This window comes from Otolemur garnettii, unplaced genomic scaffold (assembly GCF_000181295.1).
Source record: "Otolemur garnettii isolate 467f Iridium unplaced genomic scaffold, OtoGar3 scaffold00003, whole genome shotgun sequence".
Lineage (NCBI taxonomy): Eukaryota > Metazoa > Chordata > Mammalia > Primates > Galagidae > Otolemur > Otolemur garnettii.
Window position 1 is genome coordinate 25,792,611 of NW_003852398.1, and position 23,967 is coordinate 25,816,577.

General features: G+C 49.6%; 1 protein-coding gene across 2 annotated transcripts in view; it reads left to right on the plus strand.

The window, feature by feature from the left end:
- The window catches only part of CAMK2A (calcium/calmodulin dependent protein kinase II alpha), a 63,430-nt gene that overhangs the window by 12,487 nt on the left and 26,976 nt on the right, over nt 1–23,967 (plus strand). For both annotated transcript variants that reach the window (XM_012808542.1, XM_012808546.2), the window contains exons 2-7: nt 3,946–4,040; nt 11,653–11,712; nt 18,355–18,409; nt 19,085–19,150; nt 19,260–19,332; nt 22,631–22,733. In XM_012808542.1, the coding sequence (XP_012663996.1) occupies nt 3,946–4,040; nt 11,653–11,712; nt 18,355–18,409; nt 19,085–19,150; nt 19,260–19,332; nt 22,631–22,733 (452 nt within the window). The remainder of the gene's footprint in view (nt 1–3,945; nt 4,041–11,652; nt 11,713–18,354; nt 18,410–19,084; nt 19,151–19,259; nt 19,333–22,630; nt 22,734–23,967) is intronic.

A 23,967-nucleotide genomic window follows, 5' to 3' on the forward strand; every position in this document is an offset into this window, starting at 1 on the left:
GCCCTGGACCCAGCACTTTGCATACTGGTGAGCAAGACAAGACCCAGCTTCTGCACTCTGCGGGATACCGCCTTCGTCCTTCCCTGTCTACCTCTCCCTGGAGTTTTCAGAACCTTTCCTGGATGTGGCCAAAGTATTTTCTCCTATAGGAATTTAGAGAATCATGCTTCCAGCTGGGCGAGAACTAAAGGTCTTTGGGTCCCTCCTCCTGCCTGAGAAATCAGTTGTCCCTACCTTTCTCAGATGCTTATTCCACTACAAACACACCTGACTCATTTTAGTTCCTCTCACTTCTGCTTACATCTACCTCCTGTTCCTGCCAGTAAAACTTATGGAGGCCCTCTTGGTACCAGATATTGGGTGCCCGGGTCTTGGGGGCATAGAGAAGAAAGTAAAAGTCCTGGCGCCTGGCAACTCACTGGAAGGATGAGAGAGACAAACCACCAACCTGGGCTAGATGTGGAGGTGTAGGATTGTGATATCACGATGTAATAAGAAATATATATTTGGGGCCCTGGTGCAGCCGCTCACACCTGTAATTCTAGCACTCTGGGAGGCCAAGGCGGGTAGATCTCCTGAGCTCAGGAGTTTAAGACCAGCCTGAGCAAGAGCCAGACCTCATCTCTACTAAAAATGGAAAAACTATCCAGGCTTTGGGCTGGGCGCCTATAGTCTCAGCTCCTTGGGAGGCTGAGGAAGAGGATTGCCTGAGTCCAAGAGTTTAAGGCTGCTGTGAGCTGTGACGCCATGGCACTCTACCCAGGACACAGAGTGAGACTCTGTCTCAAAAAAAAAAAAAAAAAAAAACACAAAAAACAAAAAAAAAACCAGAAAAGAAAGAAATATATTTGGCTTTCATCTCTGGTTTTTGGCACAGAGCTCCTAAAACCCTTATAATTTCCTAAGTGATATGGATGCTAATAGCATCTTTTGTTCTATTACTTGGTCTTTGAATTCAGTTCCCTTAGAGTATTTTTTGTTCTAACGAGGCAACTTTTGGTGGTCTCCTGTATGGGTGCTGTGATCAGGAGCTTGACATTTTCAGCCTTACCCCCTATCCTCCAGGAGGGTTGAAGGCTTGGGAGTTGAGTTAATTACTAATTGTGCCTACAAGATGAAGCCTCCATAAAGACCCCAAAGTATAGGGCTTGGAGAATTTCCAGGTTGGTGAACATACCCCCAGACCAGGAGGGTGATGTACCCCAACTCCAACAGGGACAAAAGTTGTGCTTAGGAATCTTCTAGACTTTGCCCAATGCATCTATTCATCTGGCTGTAAATGTAAGCACGTGTTTTTCTGAGTTCCATAAGCCATTATAGAAAACTGAAACTGGGGAGGGGGTTGTGGGAACTCCCATTTAGTAGACAAGTTGAACAGAATCGTGGATAACCTGGGAACCACTACTTGTAATTGGCACCTGAAGTAGGGGACAGTCTTGTGAGACTTAGCTCTCAGCCTGTGAGGTCTGCACTAACTCTAGGTGGTATCATAATTGAATTGTAGAACCCTCAATTGGCGTCCAAAGAGTCAGAGATCGGGTTGGTGTGAAAAAACTTCCTCATATTTGATGGTCAGAAGTGCTGTGGGAATGATAAAAGAAAAGTGGATTTTTCCTATGCAGGGGTACTCCGGGAGCACAGAGGAGGGGCTGCATGGCGGGGGAGGTGTCTCAGGGGAGGTGACTGGAATCTTGCTGTTTCCTTCCTGTGAAAAACAGAGAGGGTGTACCCCAGGGAATATCCGTTGCTGAAGGAGGCCTTATGTTGCCCAGAAATTCGGGCCCTCTCCAGCTTTCCTACAAGGTCATATTTCTTGGTCTCTGGTTCCCAAGCTGGCTCTTTCTTCCTCATCTTTCTTCACAGACACAAAGCCAGTGATGCCATGCTCGGGGGTGTGTGCAGAGCAGGCATCTGTGCTAGCCTGCAGGCTCCTTGGTGCCTGCCAGCATCCTTCTTGCCTGTCAGCTTCATCTTTGTGGCTTGGACCTTCCCATAAGCTTAGGACAGGGGATCAAGTTTGCAGGATGTGATAGGTGAGGGCATGTCGAGAACCTGGGCATTGGCGGCAACTGTAGCTCAGTGAGCAGGGCGCCGGCCCCATATACTGAGGTTGGTGGGTTCAAACCTGACCCCAGCCAAACTGCAACAGCAACAACAACAACAACAAAAAAATAGCCGGGTGTTGTGTCAGATGCCTGTGGTCCCAGCTACTCGGGAGGGTGAGGCAAGGGAATCGCCTAAGCCCAAGAGCTTGAGGTTGCTGTGAGCTGTGACACCACAGCACTCTACTGAGGGTGACAAAGTGAGACTCTGTCTCTAAGGAAAAAAAAAAGAACCTGGGCATAGCCTAGTATGCCTGGGGGTGAGAGGCTCACTGCTGTACAAGTATCTGAGGTCTGGATGTGGCTCTGCCTATAACTTGCTGCATGACCTTGAGCACTCCACAGGAGCTGCAGACTTGAGGAATCGGAATCTGCCTTTTCACAGGTGCCTGGGTGATTGGTATGGACATTGGAGTTTGGGAAGCCTGCCCAGAAGACTCTCTTCTTGCCATTAGTGCGTGGTTAGGATGGCAATAGTGGTGATTATGGTCAGGGCCAGACCCCTTAGGAGCTTCTCTGTGATCCCCAAGGGATTGAACTAGATGGACTTTGCTGCAATGAGTGCAAAACGGCACCTAGACTCTGGATCTAGCTTTCAGACCAGTTTTCTTTTGACTGATACTATGCTCAGATTCTTTTGGAATAATATGCTGGTGTTTTCTCATATTATTGGAAATTTCTCATCAATATTTAGACTTCCGGCTTTTCCTGAAAAATCAAATGATGTAGGACGTGTTGCCACATTCCACGTGGCAACAATCAGTTTCCCCTATGAGCTTAGAAACGCACAGCCCTACCCCCAGATTCTCTTCTAGTCACTAATTCTTTGAGGATAAAATCCCAAGAGCCTCTTAAAACATGAAAAGATGCTCAGCCTCACTTTTAATATGACAATTACCAATTAAATCTACACCGAGTTGCCATTTTCCACCTGTCTCACTAATAAATATAAAAGCATTTGGCAACAGAATGTGTTGACAAGGACAGAGGAAACTGTTCTGCTCGCATACTAGCAGGGAAGCAAGTGGTGCAGTCTCCAAGATGGACAATCTCTCACTGTCTCTCAGAGTTGCCAGACAACACCTACCCCTTGATCTAATAACACCAGTTCTAGAAGTCTAATGCACGTACACGTGGTTAGTCGTTGTGGCAGTGTTTGTACTAGTTTTAGGTTGGAACTAGCCTAATTACCCATCAGTGGGGGCTGGCTGGGTAAGAGATAGGACAGTCGTACAATTGTGTGGAGCACTTTATGTTATGACATGGAAGAAGCATCTTCAAAATAAATTATTTACTGAAAAAGGGAAGTTGCAGAGCAGCGCACCAGGTCTGATGTCATTTGTACATGGATAAGTACCTGCAGAAAGAGACTCCAGCACCTGGCTAACAACAGTCATCTCTGGGAAGGGGACCTTTGAGCTTGGGGTACAGAGAAAGGAGAGAGTCTTTTCACTATCTACTTTTGTATCTTTTGGACTTTGAACTATATCAATGTGTTACCTACTCAAGGAACAAAAAATTTAAAACTTTCAGAGACTTAGATTCTGTGGTTCTAACGCTGCATGATTCTAATGTTTTATAACTTGGGGAGCTCATCTTTGATGACTCTGGAAGACTCCTCTCACATGAGGCCAAGCTTCTAATAATCCTCTTCCAGGTCTATCTGCTGGGTCTTGTTGGCCCGGATCTGTCCCTAAATTGGGCCACAGCAGCCTGTGTGTGCTCAAGTGGCTCTGGTAGAGGGCTCCCTGCTGGCGTGAAGCAGCCATGTGAGCCCCGGCATCTCCTAGACCTTCGTCCCTTAGGCCCTTCCTCACTTCCTTTGCCTTCTCTGTCCTCCTAGGGGAGCCTTCTCAGTGGTGCGCAGGTGTGTCAAGGTGCTGGCCGGCCAAGAGTATGCTGCCAAGATCATCAACACCAAGAAACTCTCAGCCAGAGGTAGGTGCCTGCCCGGTGCCTGCCCTCTGCCCTGCCTGCCTCCTGGGGCTCTCCTTCCCATCGCCCTTCCCTCTACTGCTGAACTTAGACTTAGGCCCCAGGCCTGCGCCCATGGGTAATGCTGATGGCAGCGCTCATCTTCCTGAAGGTGTCATGAGGAGGAATTTCCCTTTTTCTTTCTCAGGGAATCAAGGCTGGAGGCCACAGCCTCTCCAAGGCAGGCCAAGCTCTCTACTCCCATAAGGTTAAGGCGGCACCAGATGGGACCTCCTTTCCCTGCTCACGTGCCACCCCCTTTCGTCTGTCCCTTCCAGACCTTGCCATCCCCTCACGTGGGTCCTTACACGAATGGCTTTGTCAGCCTTCAGGTCTGAGCTCAAAGTCACGTGCTTTAAGAGGTTTCCCTGACCCTGTGAATTTGAGTTGCCTGTCCCATTTTCTCTCTTTCACTACTGTTTCTTTGTCTTGTGGCTTTCCCTCCCCAGACTCATCCTGTCTAATGGTTAGGTTACTTGTTCAACACCCATCTCCCTTTGGACTAAGCTTCAGAAGCCTGGGCTGCTCTTGGCCCAGCAACCAGGACAATGCCATTAAACTCTAGGTGTGTAGGCTTCAACACACCACTGCTCTCTGGTTCCTAAATTGTTGGTCTGGGGTGTGACCTGGGTTTGGAAAAGACTTCCAGGTAGTGCTAATTTGGAGATGTTTGAGAACCACTGCTCTGGGATCTTTAGAAATGGCCCTAGACCAGCAGCATCTGAGTCACGGAGCTTATTAGTAATGCAGTCTTGCCTGGCATGGTGGCTCACGCCTGTAATCCTAGTTCTCTGGGAGGCTGAAATGGGTGGATAGCCTGAGCTCAGGAGTTGAAGACCAGTCTGAATAAGAGCAAGAATCTGTCTCTTAAAAAAAAAAAAATGCCAGGTACTGTAGTGGGCTTGGAGTCCCAGCTATTTGGAGGCTGAGGCAAGAGGATCACTTGAGCCCAAGAGTTTGAGGTTGCTGTGAGCTATGATGTCATGGTACTCTACTCAGGGTGACAGAGTGAGACTCTGTCAGAAAGAAGGAAAGAAAGAAAGAAAGAAAAGAAAGGCAATCTTGAGTCTTACCCAGACTTAAATACTCCAAATTTGCATTTTAATAAGATGCCTGGATGATTTATATGGACATTAAAGTTTGGGAAGCCCTCCCAGGAGATGTGCTTCTTGTCATTAGTGTGTTTAGAGCAGTCATGGTGATCAATGTGTGGGAGAGGGTTATCTTCAAAGACCCCCCCTCCGCAATCCTCACCCAAAGTGAAACAGTGCACAAGCTTCCCTGGGCCCTGCCTGGGATAAAGAGAGTCTGTTGGGTGTGGTGGGTATAGGTACGGACTGTGAAGCCTGTGGCTTGTGTGGCATGGGGGATGTTATGTGAGAGCTTGGCAGAGTGTATAGGTATTGACAGCTGTGTCTGGACCAGGGCCTGGCAGGTGTGGGTCCGTGGAGGTCTTGTGCAGTAGCTGGTATAGGCCATTCAGGATATTGTCCACAGGTCTCCCAGGAGACCTTATTGTGAGCTGAGTATTGCTGTCTTGCTGCCTTTCATCTCAGGCTCAGTGTTGCTGGGAGCAGCAAGGAGAAGAGACTGAGGAGGCAGCTGGGGGGTAGGGTTATGGTCTCTGAAGGCTCAATGCCCTCTCATGGCATACAATCGGTGTGTAAAGGCCCAGAACTGGGCAGCTGCCAGGACAGGCAGGAAGGCTGGCAGGGGCACTGCCTCCTGCCCAAGGGCCTGGATGGACCTTGTTCTTGCTGTGTGACTAGTGGTGATCTGGTGACCTCTCTGCACTTTGTGCCTCTAGTGATCAAGGGAGATGTCCCAATCCCTGAGATATAGCTGGACAGGACTGGCTTCATGACTTGGGGGTAATGGGCTGAGGTTGCCTCAAGGGGAGGTAAGGTCAGGGATGGCGTCCTCCCTGGATGTCGGGATCTCAGGCTAGGTCACCATACCCTCAGGGCACATCTACACACATGGGCGCACTTGCACACACACATACACACATACACACACCCAGAAGAGACAGATGTGTATGGAAAAGTGGAAGGCCCATTTCTTCTGTCTTGGGAGGTTACCAAGCATGGAGTACAGTGTAGACCCCGGGACATGCTAGGCAATAACCACCAAGCTCCCTTTCTTTGGCAATTTGTTGAGTCTTTGACCTCCTGAAGGAAGCTGGCCCAGGCCTAGGTGAGTGGAGGGTTAGGGTGGGGAGGTTATCAGGGAACCTTCCAGAAAAAGCTGCCAAGTGCCAGCTGCTTTTCTCCCCAGCAGGAGAGGAGGAGCAGAGCTTCTTTTAGCAGGATTCTTTGTTTGCCACTCATCATGCCTTGGGGGCGGGGTGAGGGGTTAATGCTGAATATTTGGCAACAGGCTCTAAATGTCTCCTGCTGGCACTCCTGGGTGACTTCCAGCAGCTCCCAGCAGGGCTTGTGCCCACCTGGGGCCTCTGTCCGTCCTTCTCCAGGAGCAGTGGCTTCCCTTTGCCCGCTCTGCCAGCCTCTTCTGTCAAGTGCTAACCAAACCCCAGAGATATTTGTCTATGTATTTTTAAGTCAGTCTTTAAAAAAAATGCTCATAATATAAACAATTTAAAGAATCCATAAAGAAATTAAATGAAAAGTTAAAATTTTGCCTGTCCCAATCCCTGCCAAATCCCCTTAGGAGATTTATTAAAAATGCAGCTGTCCGAGTTCCACCCATGAGGGTTGGATTCGGTAGGTGAGGCCCAAGTGCCTGCATTCTTAGAACCCTGGCAACAGTGACAATATCTACCTTTTTGCAGGGTAAAGTGTGCTCCTGTGTGTAAAGCTCACCCATGACTTTGGGCCAAACTTTCAGGAAAATGCCCCTTAAAAAAGTAGCTGGCTCTTAGCTGGGAGAGGCACATCTGGGAGGACTAACGCTTCCCTGGTAAATGCAGATTGCACTGCCCTCTCACAGCTGCCCCTTTCCTCTCCTGAGGGAGCTCTTCCCTCCCTCCCACATCCAGGGCTGCAGGTGAGATGGCCTCATACATGGCACGATAGGAGCTGCTGAGGCACGTTCAGGCCTCACATAGACAGGGGCTGGCATGGCGCTCCCGGTCCCCTCCATGTTGCCCTGCATGGCCGTGGCCTGTCCTGCCAGCCCACCACTGCCACCCTCTCCCCAGTTGCAGCGGTCAGTGGAGGCCGCTTTGGCCTGGCCAGCTTGCACCAAATCTTCCCAAACTGGAACCGCGTGTGCCCTGCAGGACCAGGTGGGAAGGTGTGATAGCCACTGGCTCCCCCCTCCCAAGCTATACTACCCATGTATAATACTCATTCTTATTTTTTTTTCCCTCAAAAATTTGGACAAAAAGGTACACATTATATCTGGAAAAACATAGAGTAATACAGAGGCATCACATTCCCGCCTGCTGGGTTGTCTAGTGCCTCCTAACCTTGTTCTTCTCAGGGCACACAAAGAGTTAACATTTTAGAACTCACTGGGGCACATGTCTGATCCAGCCAGAGGTGACTGACTTGGGTATTGTGACTGCCACAGACACACTGTCCATTTCAGGCATGGAAGGGTCACTCGCTCAGTTCTCCAGGGCCAGTCTCAGGACACTGTGTGGGAAGCATGGCTCATCCAGCCTGCACCTGAGCCTCTGAGGGGATATGAGACACATGGTTTCCATTTCTCCCATCCTTCTCCCTGCCCCCAGTCTGGCACTCTTAGTCTTTGGGATTATTTCTCTAACCTCTCAGGATCTGCTGATGCCCTGTGCAGGAAGGGGACATTTCCCGTTCCCAGCCTTGAGGTCTCTTTTCTCCCTGGGTGCATGTGCCTCCTCTGGAATCCTGTGCCCATCTGCCTGCTGGAGCCCAGTCCCCTCTGGAGGCTGAGTCCTATAGTCTGCCTGGGCCCTGTGCTGTCCTGTAGGGACTATCTGGCCCCAGGGACCTCACTCCGAGTGTCTAACCACCTCTGCCTGCTGAATCCTGGGCAGGGATGTGCCCTTAACCCCTACACCCTGGAGGTGACCCAACCATCAGACAAGGAAGGAGGAAGGGAGGGGTAAGTTTCCTAAGATGTCATTGTGGGCATTAAGGTAGCCCTCCCAGGTACCCAGGCAAGAGGCTAGAGGCTCCTGGCTTCCCTCAGACCTCTCACCACGTGCAATTCTGCCAAGCTGGATGGATTGATTCAGCAATTAATTAATTATTACGATGGGCACCAATATAGTATAGTAATTATGCACATGGATTGAAATCCCAGCTCTACTGCTTGTTTCCTCGGGGGCCTTGGACAAGCTGCTTAGCAGCTCTGTGCCAGGTCCTAGGGACGTAGCAGTGACAACTGAGGTCTTGCTCTTGCTATGCTTGTTTTCTAGCAAGTGAGACTGAAGAGAACACTAAACACATAAATCAGCTGGGTAGTTTTTGGTGTGGGCAAGTGTTATAAAGAAAATAAGACAGCATAAGGGGGAAACGGTGAGGCAGGAGGGACACTCTCAGAAAAAGCAGCCAGGGAAGCTCCCGGAGGAGGCGACGTTGCACCGGGACTGGCCTGATGAGTAGGAAGAAGCCCTGAGAAGACCCAGGGGAAGAGCCTTCCAGGAAGAGGGCACAGCAGGTGCAAAGGCCCTGAGGTGGGAAGGGGCTCCATGCACCTAAGGCCAGAGAAGAGGCCAGTGTGGCTGGAGCTTCATGACTGAGATGAGGTGGGACCCAGCAAAGTCTTGCTGGCTGTAGTGAGGCGTCTGGATTGTATTAAAAGTACATTGGGAATCTGCTGGAGAGTTGGAAACCAGGGAGTGATGAGATTTAATTTATATTTGAAAAAGAACATCTTGGCTGTGTGGACAATTGTGGAGAGTGGAGGCAGAGTCCCAGAGTTGGGGGCTCTGAGTTTCAATAAGGCTCAGCCAACGTGTCTAGTGATTTTGATGGAGGGACTCCTCTTTTGTCATCAGGCCTCAGTTTCCCAATTTGTGTAGCAGAGCAAGGCTACAGAAGTCAAAAGAAGCATGGTTCCTATGTGTCACGAAGTTCTCTGTATATGAGAAAACGGGGACATTGCAGACAGGGTTACAGAAATATGTGTATACTGAATATGTTTATGTTCAGCAAATTAATACTTTTCACAGTAAAAGTTACAACATAGGGTAACTGTGTCATGCACAAAATGATGAAAAGATTTAGGCTGGGTGCAGTGGCTCATGCCTGTAATCCTAGCACTTTGGAAGGCCAAGGTAGGTGGATACCCTGAGCTCAGGAGTTCAGAGATCAGCCTGAGTAAGAGCAAGACCTTGTCTCTACCGAAAATAGAATAACTAACGGGGCATTGTGGCAGGCACCTGTAGTCTCGGCTATTTGAGAGGCTGAAGCAAGAGGATCGCTCCAACCCAGGAGTTTGAGGTTATTGTGAGCTATAATGCCACACACAGCACTCTACCCAGAGTGAGATTATGTCTCAAAAAAAAAAAAAAAAGAAAGAAAGAAAAAGAAAGAAAGAAAAGATGAAAAGATTTATAAATACAATCAGTTCCTAGCATTTTCGGCAGTGAGGTCTGGTAACCAGACATAAAGGATGATCAATGTTTTCTATCATGTCAGTTTACTCTGTTCCTGGGTAACTTCATAGTGAGAAAACGTGAAATTTTGGATTAAGGCCCCTGGCCCCAGGGATGAGTAGCCTAGGCCAGAAGACCCCTGTCGCTCTGATAGGGCCGACCTTGACCTGCCTGAGTTCTGGTTCTCTGTGTGTGGGTGAAATGGGGTAGGTAGGGCCCAGGGTGTGGAGCAGAGGGAGGGGCAGCCTTTCCTACTGAGCCCCCAGCTGGCCAGGCCACCTCCCAGGAGCCCAAAACCCTGGCCTGGAGGATTTAGGCGGAAGGAAAAGAATGTTCCTCCACCCAGCCCTACCTCCCCTTCCATTGCTTGCAGCCAGTCTTCAGCTAGGGAGTTGAGCCTATGGAAACAGAATTGTACTTAATTGCTTTGCTTATGGAAAAGCCACCTTTCAATATTGATCTTGGCTTCTGTAGCCCTTGGAGGATAGCCAGTGATTACTATAGTGGAGTGGGTGCTCGGAGGCAGGGGCTGGGACTTTCTCCATCCCCATCACCCTTCCTGGCACCCCCCTGCTCTGGAAGGGCCCTTCCGATACCCGGCTTCTAGTCTTGGCTTGCCTCTGAGTGTCTGCATGGGTTCCCTTCTGTGGGCCTTGATTTTCCCATTGGGAAACTGGATGCAGGTGGAGGTGGAAGTTGTGAATTGCCACGTGAAGAGCAATATATCTAAGGTCTGACTGCCTGGGTGCGAAGTGTGGCTCCACCACTCACTGTGGCTGTGACTTTGGGCAGGTACTTAACCTCTCCAAACCTCTATTTCTTCCTCCTGTAAAGCCAGAAAAATGATAGTACCTCCCTCAAAGGTTCATCGCGAAGGCTTAAAAGACATATAAAGCACCCTGCACAGTGTCTGGCACAGAGTAAATATTTTGCACTTGTTACTGGTTTCTTTTTTTACAGTTTGTTATTTTAAATTAAGGCATTAACTACTGAATTGTGAGGACAGGGCAAAAAGGGGATTGAGAAATGCAACCCCCTGATGCCTTGGGTTGCTCAGGCTGCGTTTCCTCATTTGTAAAATGGGAACAGTAATGCTGCTGCCCAGGAGTGCTGGGTATACTGAGTGGGGTCATGGGTCTGACTGTTCCCAGCAGCCTGAGGATTGGAGGCCACAGGAGGCAGATCCTGAGTAGGGCCTCTCTCCCAGGGGATTTGATAGAAGTCCTGAAAGGCAGCTGGGTCAGTTCTACCTGAAATGGAGAACTACCCTGCAGATTCTTTGGAGCTCTCTGTGCTCTTAGTCCCAGAATCTTCTAAAAGGGAAGTGGCTCCTGGGAATTAATTCAGGTCTTCTGGAGGGAATAGTCACTCCTTTAGATAGGTGCATTCATTCGATCATTTGTTCTTTCATTCAGTTATTTCTTGAGCACTTCTTAAGTGCCAGGCATTCAGGCAGGTGACGGGTACAACAGAGACCAAGTCCCTGCCCTCAAGGATCTAGAGACATCTGTCTGGGGGGCCTGAGTGCATAGAGGGGCAGGCCACCAGGGGCCAGAGGACATCTAAGGATAGGGAGGCATGAATGAGGGTCAGCAACCCGACAAGTGGGAGGTGAAGGAATGTTCCAAGCTGAGAGAACTGCATGTGTGATTGTTTTTCTCCCAGAGTGAGGGGAGAAAAACCCTGCCAGCGGGGTGTGGCTGGGGGTGGCAGCAGGAGCCTGACCTGGGGGAGTTCCGGGTTGCGTGGGGCTTGGGCCTTACAGAGGAAGGGGCTTGGGGGGTGCCCCTTCTTTGAGAACCCTGGAAGGAGAGGGAGATGGACATACCTGAGTCACTGCAACTCAGGCCTCCCCGTTTCCGCTGCATGCCCCTGCCTTCCGGGAGAGCTCAGAGGCCCTGGCCGAAAGGTTAGCTTTCCCAGCTCCCAAGGCTGCCCTGGGAGGGCGGAGATAGTACCAGGCTGTGAGGAGGGTGAGATGGAGGGTTCCTCCCTCACCATGGACTCACCTGAACATCTCCGTTTCAGACCATCAGAAGCTGGAGCGAGAAGCCCGCATCTGCCGCCTGCTGAAGCACCCCAACATCGGTGAGCCCTGGGGCCTGTGGGGGTGTGGTGGGACTGGGCCTGCTCCCTGCCCGTCCTGGCCTGTGGGCGTGTGGGGGTGGGGTGCAGAGCAGCTGCTCTCTTCTCCGGGATGGAGGCAGTGGAGATGGGAAAGGGGGCGTCTTTAATGGTTTCCACATTCCTCAGAGCCAGCCTGTTTCGGGGGAAGGTGAAGAAAGGGCCCTTCCTCCCATCCCACACTGCCGGCAGCCTCCTTCAGCAGCCTCCTTCGGAAAAGCTGTTTCAGGAAAACTCCTAAAGCTGTGGGATAGATGAAAATAGGCTGGCCAGGGCGGGGTGGGGGGAGGGGAAGCTTGGCCTTGGCAGGTGTGGCCCACTCCCCAAACCCACCCCCATGCTGAGTCAGCCTGTGCCCACCTCCCTAGACCTGCTGCCCACCTGCCTCACAGAGGCAAGTTCCAACTTGGCCTGCCCCCAGCGGTGGACAGAGCACAGGCTGCAGAGAGAGGCTGGGGCACAGTGGGCAGCAGCACCCACAGGGATGGGCCCTGAAGCAGCATCTGGCTGACCTTCCCTCCCTTACCCTTGTGCAATTGGGGGGCCTGTTGGGGTCCAGAGTCATGCTGGGAGGAAATGTGGCCTTTAGATCTAATTCTGTCAGGGAATGGCTGTGTGACATTGGGCAGGAACAAGACCCTCTCTGAGTCACTTTACCCCATCTTCACAAAGAGACGACTGTCTGGACCAGAGCTTCTCCTTTAAGCACTCAGGCATCTGTGCAGAGGTAGGCTCTGACTCAATGGTCTGAGGTTTTGTAAGTCTAACACTCTGAGGAGCTGCCAAGGCTGCTGATCCATAGACCACACTTGGAAGGGAACCTCTAGGTGCTCTCTAAGGACCATTCTAATTCTGACAGCCACCACGCCTTCTTACTTGGGAAGGAAGCATCTCTCCCTGCCCAGGGCCCCAAGGGTTAAGTCTCCTGCCAGAGAGAAGCATCTCCATCTGCTATTTATACCCAGAAGGCACCTCCCCTTCCCTGCACAAACAGCAGCCAGAGCCTCCAGGGCCAGTATCAGAGAAGAGGCAGCAAGGCGCTAGCAGGGAGGAAGCCTGGTTGAACCCAGTCCCTGAACTGCTAACGTCCTTGGTCGGTTTCTGCCAACCCTGGGCCTCCAGCTTCCCAACTGCATGATGGAGGGGTTTGTGAGTGATGTCTGATTGTAAAATTCCATGGTTCGATAAGACTCAGCTCCAGAGGAGGGAGGCAGGGAGTGTGTGTGTGTTGCTGCACAACCTTGGCTGTCTCAGGTCAACAATGCCTCCTCCTGTTTGTGCCTCCCTAACCCTCTCATTCCCAGCTATAATGGGGAGCTATAGGCTCTGGAGCTGACGCTGGGTTTGTTGCTTAATTGCTGTGTGATCATGGGCATGTTGCTTAACCACCCTGAAGACGAGTTTTATCTGAAAAATGGAAGCGATACTTAACCTCACATGATTGTGATGATAAGATGGAGCAAATCATGATGACAGTTCCAAGGCAAATGATTTATCATCATTAAGCTGCCCCCCTTTTCCTCAATCTACACCTTCCTATAGAACAGCAGTTCTCAACTTGTGGGTCATGACCCACAGGAACTGTATTAAAGGGCCATGGCATTAGGAAGGTTGAGAAGCACTGCTATAGAACAATCTTTTACCTGAAGACATCCTTTTGCCTGAAGCTCTATAAAACTGTTGTTTCTATGAGCCATCAAAATTTTTTGTCATCACCGGAAGCATATACATTACATGGTGTTAAGAGAATGGGTTTTGCAGTCAGACACACCAGGTTTCAATCTCAGCTGTTTACTCGGTGTTTGCGCTTGGGCAGGCGATGAACCTCTCTGAACCTTAGTACCCACTTCTGTGAAGTGAGGATACAGTACCCACCTTTGTGGACTGTTGGGAGGGTCTAAGGTGACATGGCAAGTAAAGCACTTAGCACAAGGCCTAGCATGTGTGAAAGCTCACAAATGGTAGCTACCATCTTCATCACCTTCCTTCATTCAGTCACCCAGTGTCAAGTGTATGGTAGATCCACCTAGTGCTGGGGTGTGTGTTAGACACTGAGAATGTACAGGGGAAATGAGAATGGGGTAGGGAGTAGGGAGGCTGACGTACAGGGCACTAGAGAGCAGAGAGGAGCAATCAGCAGACGGGAACGCTCAGAAGAGTCTTGAGCTATTGCCAAGGCTGAAAGTGTCCTTGGAGAGTCCCCCTTCCTGAACTTCCAAGAATCTCAAGTCAGAGTAAGTTATAATTGTCCCACAGAAGTGCAAAGAGGTGTAGCTGTGAGTACAGAACCTGAGAGGTGAGTCTATTCCTGGAGAAACTAGACTGAGTCTTCATCGGCTAGTTTGGTGAATCCAGACAAAATTATTGGTTGCTGCTTCTGTGTGGCCATAGCCCAATTCCCAGGGGCTCATGTCAGGAAGGTCCCTGCCTCAGCTCAGGTCAGTCCAACTGTGCCATGCACAAAGCATTAACCTCCCAGATCATGCCTGGGGCAGGATAATACCCTGCTTTCTGAACCATCACCGCTCGCAGATGGGCAGATCCCAGAAGGCCACCCCAGGGTGCAGGGGACTTGGGCTGTTATAGGGACACCTTGAGAGTTCAGTAGATCTTTCAGGGTAGGGAAGGGAAGTGTGGTTGGTCAGTGATGAAGGTGACAATCTGTTGATTTATTGAGCTTTCCCTAGGTCTAAAAGCTTTACAAAAATTGTCACATCAATGCTCACACCAGTGGTATTAGCAGTAGTGTTAGGAATGGAGGCTCAGAGAGGTTAGGGCATTTGCCCGTAGTTGCACTACTAAGTAAGAGGTGGATCTTGGAGGCAAACCCTGCAAGTCTGACTCCACGGCCCACGTTCTCATTCTGTTTACCTTCCCAAGTGGACACCACAAATGTGGTGTCTGGGGCACACGCAGATAAGGAAACAAGCACTATTTTTCCACCTCCCAGAAAAAAAATTGCGACTGATGAAAATACTATAGGAATGTCAGAAATTTGCGAATTCAGAAACATAAATGAAAACAAGGTTCCAGATTTGTTTGCTCTATGAAAATATTTTAAAAAGTCAAAAGTGACAGCATAATTCAATGTGCATAGACTTGCCAATCACCCCACCGGGAGGCAGGATTGTTCCTGTAGCAGGTGGGCCTTGAATCTTGCCTTTCCTTTTGGGTAGAGTTGTTCCTCAGGGGGGCTTTGATGGATGGGAGGGGAGGCTTTGTGTATGAACACAGTAGTGAAATAAAGAGTCCTTGTCTCCTGGTGAGGAGGTGATTTGCCTCCCCTCAGGGACTAACACTGACACTAGTACTGTGGCACAGGTGGTGCACTGCCTAAGTTGGGGCTCAAATCCAGCCCCTCATCTGGCTGCTCAGAGGGGCAGCCTTTTATAATCAGCAGAAAGACAACATCCGAGTGAGAGTTAGCTCTGGAGAAAACCTGCCTCAATTCAGGACATCTCCCTAAACCCTGAGGAACTTCTCTAAGGGGCCTGAGGCCTCTGATAAGAGGTGGATCTGGGACCCGAGTCTTCTTGGGGATCCTTTCAAAGCCCTTTCTGAGATGAGCCTGGCTGCAGCTTGGCTTCTCAGAGCTTCTCAATGCAGGAGAGGGAAATTAAAGAGCACTGCCCTCCAGAACAGACAGAAAGTGTCTACTCTCCAAGAGATCACCGGGAGGGAAACAGGGAGAGGAAAAGGCCTTTATTAAAACTTTATCTTGAAGGCTGAGCATATTACTCACGCCTGTAATCCTAGCCCTCTGAGAGGCTGAGGCTGGTGGATTGCTTGAGTTTAGGAGTTCGAGACCTGAGCAAGAGCAAGACCCCTGTCTCTAAAATTAGCTGGGCATTGTGGTGGGCTCTTGTAGTCCCACCTACTTGGGAGGCTGAGGCAAGAGGATCACTTGATTCCAAGGGTTTGTGGTCACTATGAGCTATGGTGTCCCGGCACCCTACCCAGGATGACAGAGTGAGACTCAGTCTCAAAAACTAAAATAAAATAAAAATTAAAAAAAATTTTACCCCACTACACTAATGATGCAAGTTAATTGTAAATGAGGACCCAAATACTTTTAAAAGCATCTACTACAACCTCACCACCCAGAGCTAACATTTTATGATATATGCTTCCATATGTTATATAAGCACCTTCTCAAGTACTGTACACCTAAACACATCATCTCAGGTCAGCTTTCCTAGGAGCAGAGCCTGCGATAGGGATTCGGGTGCTGTTAGCAGCCAATACTCCTAGCAGCTGGGGAAACAATACACAAACTTACCAAAGGGATCTGGGCAGGGCATGGATGTAGAATTGCCAGATTTTACAGACAAAAAATAAGTTAAATACACATGTACATTTTAAAAATTAAGCCCGTATTTACTCTGAAATACTGCAAAAAGTTAAAATAAGTTAACGAGGCCAGGCATGGTGGCTCATGCCTATAATCTTAGCACTCTGGGAGGCCAAGGCAGGTGGATTGCTTGAGCTCACGAGTTTGAAACCAGCCTGAGCAAACACAAGACCCCCGTCTCTACTAAAAATAGAAAAACTGAGGCAAGAGGATCTCTCGAGCCCAGGAGTTGGAGATTGCTGTGAGCTATGACGCCTTGGCACTCTACCCAGGATGACAGCTTGAGACTCGGTCTAAAATAAAACAAAATAAAATAAAATAAGTTAATGAACAAAGGAATGGTTAGCAACATAGGAAACCAAGTACAGAAAAATATTAATGAAAATCTAGATTCTAGATAAGAAATTAAAACAGCAATATATATTATGTGTATATATATATATTTTTTTTTGTTTGTTGTTTATTTGTTTGACAAGAGTCTCACTATGTCTCCCTTGGTAGAGTGCTGTGGTGTCACAGCTCACCCCAACCTCAAACTCTTGGGCTTAAGTGATTCTCTTGCCTCAGCCTTCTGAGTAGCTGGGATTACAGGTGCCCGCCCCAACGCCTGGTTTTTTTTTTGGTTGCAGTTGTCCTTGCTGTTTAGCAAGACCAGGGCTGGGCTTGAACCCACCAGGCTCGGTGTTTGTGGCTGGCACCCTATTCCCTGAGCTACGGGGGCTGAGCCAAAAGCAGCAGTGTATTATATGTGTTCTTAAGATTTTACTTTAAAATATACTTAAAGTATCTTTCAGTTATTATTTACAAGTGTGTATCATCATTTTTAAATGTTTTAAAATTTCATTTAAATTTGTGTCCCCTTCATCTTCCATCTCTGGTCCTCATTCCCTTGCTCCTATAGAGCACCCATTCTGGGGTATGTGACATCCCATTCTCATCCACTCTCCAAATTTTGCAAGAGCCAAATGAGAGTCATAAACAATTCAGTGGACTCACTACTCAGCCAGAAATACATGCACAAGGCAAAATTCAGATGGCAGTAGCGTTTGCAGTGATAAGTGCGTCTCCCCCTATAACCCAGCTCCCTCGCTTCTCCTCCCTAAAGGCACCCCCAATGCCTGCTTCTCTGTATTCTTGCAGAGAGACTTATGCCATATATAAACTTAGATACATCCTTTTTAAAAAGTACTACGCATACTGTTTTGCACTTGGCTTTTCCACCAAACAACATAATTTGGATACATAACTGCCGCATTATTCTAACAGCTGTGTCATTTTCAATTGTGCGGATAGATCATAATTCACTGAGCCAGCACCCCACTCCATGGACATTTTTAGGTTGTGGTGCAGGAAGGATGTGAGCCTTGCCAGTAGCTGACAGGGTGCAGGTCCCCCAGAGTCAGCCCCAAGCCCTCAGGCCCTTCCTCTCAGTAGCTCAGAGGGTAATCCTGGGAGTTTGGACTCTAGGGAGCTTTGCCTCCTTCTTGGTAAATGAGGTGTGAAGAGATGACAGCTTATCAGCATGCCAGAACTCAGAGACCTTGTCACTCGTGCCTCCAGCCTCCACGCTCTGTTATCTCCTCAGACCTGGGAGCAGAGCAGGGATATTAGCTCAGGGCCAGCACTGAGTATGCACCAACTATGTGCCTCTTGAAACTCTCACAACAAACCTGCAAATCCAGGAGTTTCATTCTCATAGTCCAAACAAGGAAAGAGAAGCTCAAAAAGACCTAGTAACTTGCTTGAAGTCACACAGCTAGGATGTGGCAGAGATGGGGGCCACAAGCTCTTTCTATGACTCCAGCATGCCCAGCAACAAAACTGAGTGTTAGGGAGGGGACCAACTTGGACCAAGGCAGACATCTTTAGCCTTAAATTTCAGACTTCTTTCGATAACGCCCGTGTTTTGTGTGCACTTGATGTGTTGAGCTCTTACTTGCCTGGACAGTGAGTAAGGCAGGCAGGGGCCGAGGCCCAAACAGGCCACTCTCTAGCCATGCAGTATGGAGTATCTTGACCTCCCCCCAACAGCAGCTTCTTTACACTGGGGTTGCCATAGCAACTCTTGCAAGAGGGCTGTGAGGATGTCAAGTGAGATAGCCTAGTGCCTGGTATACAATTTGTGTACCCTGAACCTAGTTTGTGTTCACTGACTGTCCGGAACATTGGGGTGTTGGCTGTAGGAGGGATGAGAGGGAGGGAGGTGTGGGGAGCAGTGTGTCCTGATGTAACCGACTGCCTTGGCCCTCCCACAGTCCGACTCCATGACAGCATCTCGGAAGAGGGACACCACTACCTGATCTTTGACTTGTGAGTTTGGCCCCACCCTAGGGTGTGCCAGGGGTGTCAAGGGCAGCCTGAGCAGGGATGATCTCACTGGGCTCCTTGGCCTGAAGGGTCCCAGATGCCACTAGGCTGGGCTGAATTCCTTTTTTGCATCCACAGTTTCCCCAAATGTGGTAGGCCTGCCACCCAAGCAAGTTGTTGGTTTTCCTGAAACACCAACAAACACTTTTAGCTTTCATCCTGTATTTATTTTTGTTTCTCTTCTATTTGTGGCCAGTGATGCTGGTTTTCCATTTGCAGTGGCAATATAAAGTTTCTTTTTGGGATATGTTTAATTTTTTAAAGATAGTCGATTGGATGAAAAGCAGTAATGAAATGATAGGCCTCAGGGGTTCGTGGGATGGCAGTGAAAATTAGCCATGAGACTGGTCTCGTAGGTAGAACAGCCTTGAGATGTTGATAAAGGGGGAGGCAGTGGGCTTCCTAATGAACTCAGTGATGGGTTCTGAGTGTCGCCCACCTCTGGACTCCAGCCTGGTCCCAGTAGGGAGAAGGAGTGGGAAGGGCGGTCAGCAGAAGTGTGTAACAGGGTTACCCCAGATGCCCTCTGGGCCCCTCCTTTTGTGGTTGAGGTCCTGAGGTCCTTGGACCCCATCCTTAGCTTCTGCCTCTATGGTGATTTCATGACCATCTCTCCAGGGTCACTGGTGGAGAGCTGTTTGAAGACATCGTGGCCCGGGAGTATTACAGTGAAGCAGATGCCAGGTGAGTGCCAGGTACTGCAGGCCATGGTGCCTGGGGATCAGCCACTGTCAGCTCCCCACGGGAGGCCTGTGCTTGCACCGCTGTGACCCCTTCCTCTCTCTCTCCCTAGTCACTGTATCCAGCAGATCCTGGAGGCTGTGCTGCACTGCCACCAGATGGGGGTGGTGCACCGGGACCTGAAGGTGAGCAACCCATGTGGATGTGGCTCACCCCGGGAGCCTGCCCACCCCAGGAGGCCCCCCGCCTTCTGTGCTTCCTTCCTGCAGAGCAGAGCAGAGTATTGCTGGCAAACTCCTATAATGTCCATGAGTTAGGCTGGAAACAGGGTAGGCAGGAATATTTTCCCCACTGTTCAGATGAGGAAACAGCTCAGAAAGGTAGAGCAGTTAGGTTTGGGCCCCTGATCTCCCATCTCCCAGCCCACGTGCTTTGTGCCAGGCCAGGTGAGATGCAGTTAGACCACTAAGGCTGGCAACGGTAGGGTGGGGAGGAAGGTAGGCAGGGCCCTAGGCCCAAGCAGGCCACTTTCTAGCCACGCAGTATGGAGTATCTTGACGCCCCCTAAGCAACAGCCTCTTTACAATGGGGTTGCCATAGCAACCCTTGCAAGGGGGCTGTGAGGATATCAAGTGATAGCCTAGTGCCTGGTATACAGACACATTGTTACTTTTGTTCCTGAGTCTCTGGCAGGCTGGGAGAGAAGGAAAACAGGACTCTGGACCCTTGGAGTCCTCCCTCTTCACATCTGAAGAAGGAGATGGACAGAACTCAGCAGGTGTGGAGTCGAGTCTGGCACTAACTAGTTGCACAGCCCCGCCCTATCAACACAGACCTAGTGGTTCTCCTCTGCTAGGCCTCAAAGCATCAGCTGTTGGTAGCTCATCTTGTCCCTGTTTTGTAGAGCAGGAAACTAAGGCCTGAAGAGTCCAAGGGATTTGCCCAAGGGCATGCCATTCAGTTGTCCTGGTCTTCTGACCCCAGATCTAGTGACCTTGGGAGTCTGGTGTCAAAAAGCCATTCTATGGACGGTGCCTGTGGCTCAAAGGAGTAGGGCGCCAGCCCCATATACCAGAGGTGGCAGGTTCAAACCCAGCCCCAGCCAAAAAAAAAAAAAAAAGAAGAAAAAAAAAAGCCATTCTATCCCGCTCCTGCTTTTGCACAGCAACACCCAGGGTGACCCTACCAGGTATCCCACAAACTTTTGCGTTATGGCCTTCAGAAACAATGCATTTGCTTTCCACAGGGTAGCCCCTTGACCCACTGGGGAGCACCCCTTCCATCTTTCCTGCTGTGGGAGCTTTGCCCTGAGTCGCAGTTCTGCCATTTAGAACCACACAGAGATCAAGTCTCTAGATTGGAACACCCCTAGAGAGACTTGGCAGGGTTGTCACAGCTCCTAAGTCTCCTGCAGGCTATACACATCATTCCCACCAGAATGTGGTTCCCAGGGTACCCTTCGCATCCTGGGTACCCTCCCTGGACACCCTCTCTGACATGCTTCAACCAGTCCAGTTCCCTCTTTGGGGTACAGGGCTCAGAATGGAACCCCTGCCCACTTCTGACTGTTGTGGGCAGTCTGTGGTATCTCACCTGAGCCCCAGATGAGTTCTCTGTGGCTCCGTCTAGACATATAGGCAGGTTTATACTCAAAGAGGTCTCTGGCCAGACCTCAGGACAGCTTTCCCTGAGGGCCTGTTCCCATTATAGCTACAGCCCCTGAATGGGAGGAGGAAGGAGGAGAAGCAGCCCAAATTTAGGCCACTCTGGATACACTAATTAGTGACACATTCATCAAATCAGGGCAAGACAGCCACCTAGACCCAGGACAGGTTGGGAATGCAGTCCCCAGAGGACAAAGGAGGCCTTAACAAGCCAGGCAGAGGAAGTTATACTTGTTTGGGTCCATCTTAGCTTTGGACAGTGAAAGGGGAGAGACTCTTTGAAAGTCTCATTAGAGATGGAGGACAGAGGAGGATGGGAAACCAAGAGTCCAGACATGCTGAGCCCCTCCCCAGGCAGAAAACATGAATGCTAAGGCTATCAAGTGCTTACTGTGGGCCACTGCGAAGTACTTTACAATGATTATCTCAATTAAACATGCACCACCCCATAAGGTAGGCATTTTCCTGAGAGGAAACTAAAGCTCAGAAAGTAAAATAATTTGCAAAAATTTCACAGCATAGAAGTGGCAGCGCTAGGATTAGAAGCCAGGACTATCTAAGTGCAGAGACCACACTCTTAGCATCTCTCTGTCCTTAGCTCCACAAGGGGCTACATTCCCAACCTGGAGGAAAGCCAGCAGAAAGAGTAGGAATTTGGGGGGTTGGTGAAAGTCAGTAGCCTCAATGGCCTAGAGGCCAGGTATAAGGCCTTCCGTAGGTTGGCTGCTGATCCTATGTACAACCCCACCCATCTTTCAGCTTCAAGTGGTTAAGATGGAGTCAGACTTTGCCTTGATCCTGAGTGATCTTGGTTAAGTCACTTCAACCTCTCTAAGCCTCAGTATCCTCATCTTTATATATTTAAAATAATTTTTTTTTTTTTTTTTTTTTTGGTAGAAGACAAAATCTTGCTATGTTGCCCAGGCTGGTCTTAAACTCCTGGCTTCAAGATAGCCTCAAGATAGCTGACTCAGCCTCTCCAAATGCTGGGATTATGGGCATGAGCCTCCATGCCTAGCCTTCATCTTTATACATATAACAAATACTTATTAAATGCTTGCTATGTGCTCCCCCCTCCCCACTCCCCCCCTGAGCTAAGGACAGATAAGGAACTCACATTCCACAGGGCTGACAGACAATGGACAAGTGCACAGACAGATAGAAGAAACATTACAAATTACAATGAAGCCTAGAAGGAGGAACTAAGACAGAGGATACCTGAGGCCTCCTTCTCTATAGAGTAGTTGGGGAGGACCTCTCTGAAGGGGTGATATGAGAATGAGAGCCAGACAAAAAGAAACCAGCCCGGAGGAGTTCATGGGGAGAGCAAATCAGGCAGGGAAGGTGAAGTGCAGAGGCCCTGAGGTAGGAACAAGTAGGGCTTAGTAGGAAAGCTGCTGTGAATAAAGGGTATCATGACACCTACCCCACAGGGTTGCTGAGACGATAAGTGAAATGATGCATATGGAACACATAGCTCAGTGGCTCGCACATGGTAGTGGCGCAGTAGATTTTGCTCTTTTTCTTATTGCAATGGTGGCTACACCAGCACCACCCCTGCACCCACCCTCACCTCAGCCCCAGCTGAATGGTGGAGAAAGCATCCTGTCGTCACAGATGAGGGCCCTCTCACAAAATAGCCCCCTCTCTGAGGACTGAAGCTCAGGATTCTGTGGCTAGGGCTGGAGGTGGGGTCTGGGACATTGGAGTGTCCAGCCGTTCTTCCTATAAGCCCAAGCCCCAGGGGTGAGGTTCTGAATCTGCTGACTGTCTATTGGCCCTTTCCTCCCCCTACTCCCTCTTTTCTCTTCCTGGATAGCCCGAGAATCTGTTGCTGGCTTCCAAGCTTAAGGGTGCTGCAGTGAAGCTGGCGGACTTCGGCCTGGCCATAGAGGTGGAAGGAGAGCAGCAGGCATGGTTTGGTGAGTGGGGTGGGCTGGCAGGGGAGATCACATATTGGCCTCTAGGAAAACTCCACCTAAGCGAGGTGGTTGGAGATGACTATGGGGCCAGCCAGGGCCCAGAGAGCAGACCCCCTACCCCTCCGAGCCAGTGGGTAGCACCCATCCTATCTCCCTGGGGCCAGGCACAGAGGACACGGTTTTCACTAAAACGGTAGCATGGCTGCTTCATGTGAACACACACCCGCACTGTTCCTGAGGGGCTTCCATAGGGTTCTCCCAATAGCCTGGGTACTAGAGATTTTTATCCTGAGAGAAAACAGAGGCTAAGAAACTTGGAAAAGGTCAAGGAATTTTAAAAAACCGGATCATATGATCCAGCGCACTTTGGGATTTTGACATAACTGAGTCCCTTTCAGTTATCTGGGGCTACTTTGGAATGGGTGATATTGGTCAGTGATTAAGAGCCAGAGCCCTGGCTCAGCGCCTGTGGTTCAAGTGGCTAAGGCGCCAGCCACATACACCTAAGGTGGTGGGTTCGAATCCAGCCCGGGCCCGCCGAACAACAATGATGGCTGCAACCAAAAAATAGCCAGGTGTTGCGGCGGGCACCTGTAGTCCCAGCTACTTGGGAAGGTGGAGGCAGGAGACTCGCTTGAGCTCAGGAGTTGGAGGTTGCTGTGAGCCGTGATGCCACGGCATTCTACCCAGGGTGACAGCTTGAGGCTCTGTCTCAAAAAAAACAAAAAAAGCCAGAGCCCTGAGCTGAAATCCTAATTCTGCTACTTACAAAGTATGACTTTGGGGAAGTCATTTCACCTGTCTTGTGTGAGGCTTCATTTCCTCATCTGTAAAATGAGGATAATAATAGTGTGTTCCTCAAGAGCAGCATGAGGATTAAATGAACCAGTACGCAAAGGGGTCAGCCCAACGCTTAGTATACATACTCAGTAACTAGTACTATTCCTGTGATTACTTGTTAGAATACTTTGGGTGTTCATTATTTCAGTTCATCCTCTCAACAACATCAGGAAGCATTTGAGATAGAAATCCCTATTACCTTTTTGACAGATGAGGAAACAGAAGCCTCGAAGGCAAAGAGACCTGTAGGATTTAGGGGCAAAGCAAGAGCTAGGATAGGCCTCCTAACATTTCGTGACCAGCTCCTGCAAGGGAGTAGTGGGCAGGGTTTAGCTCTCAGCCTGGAGCTTATATAGCATGTACATTTCACCTTGAGGAGCTCCATAATCTATTA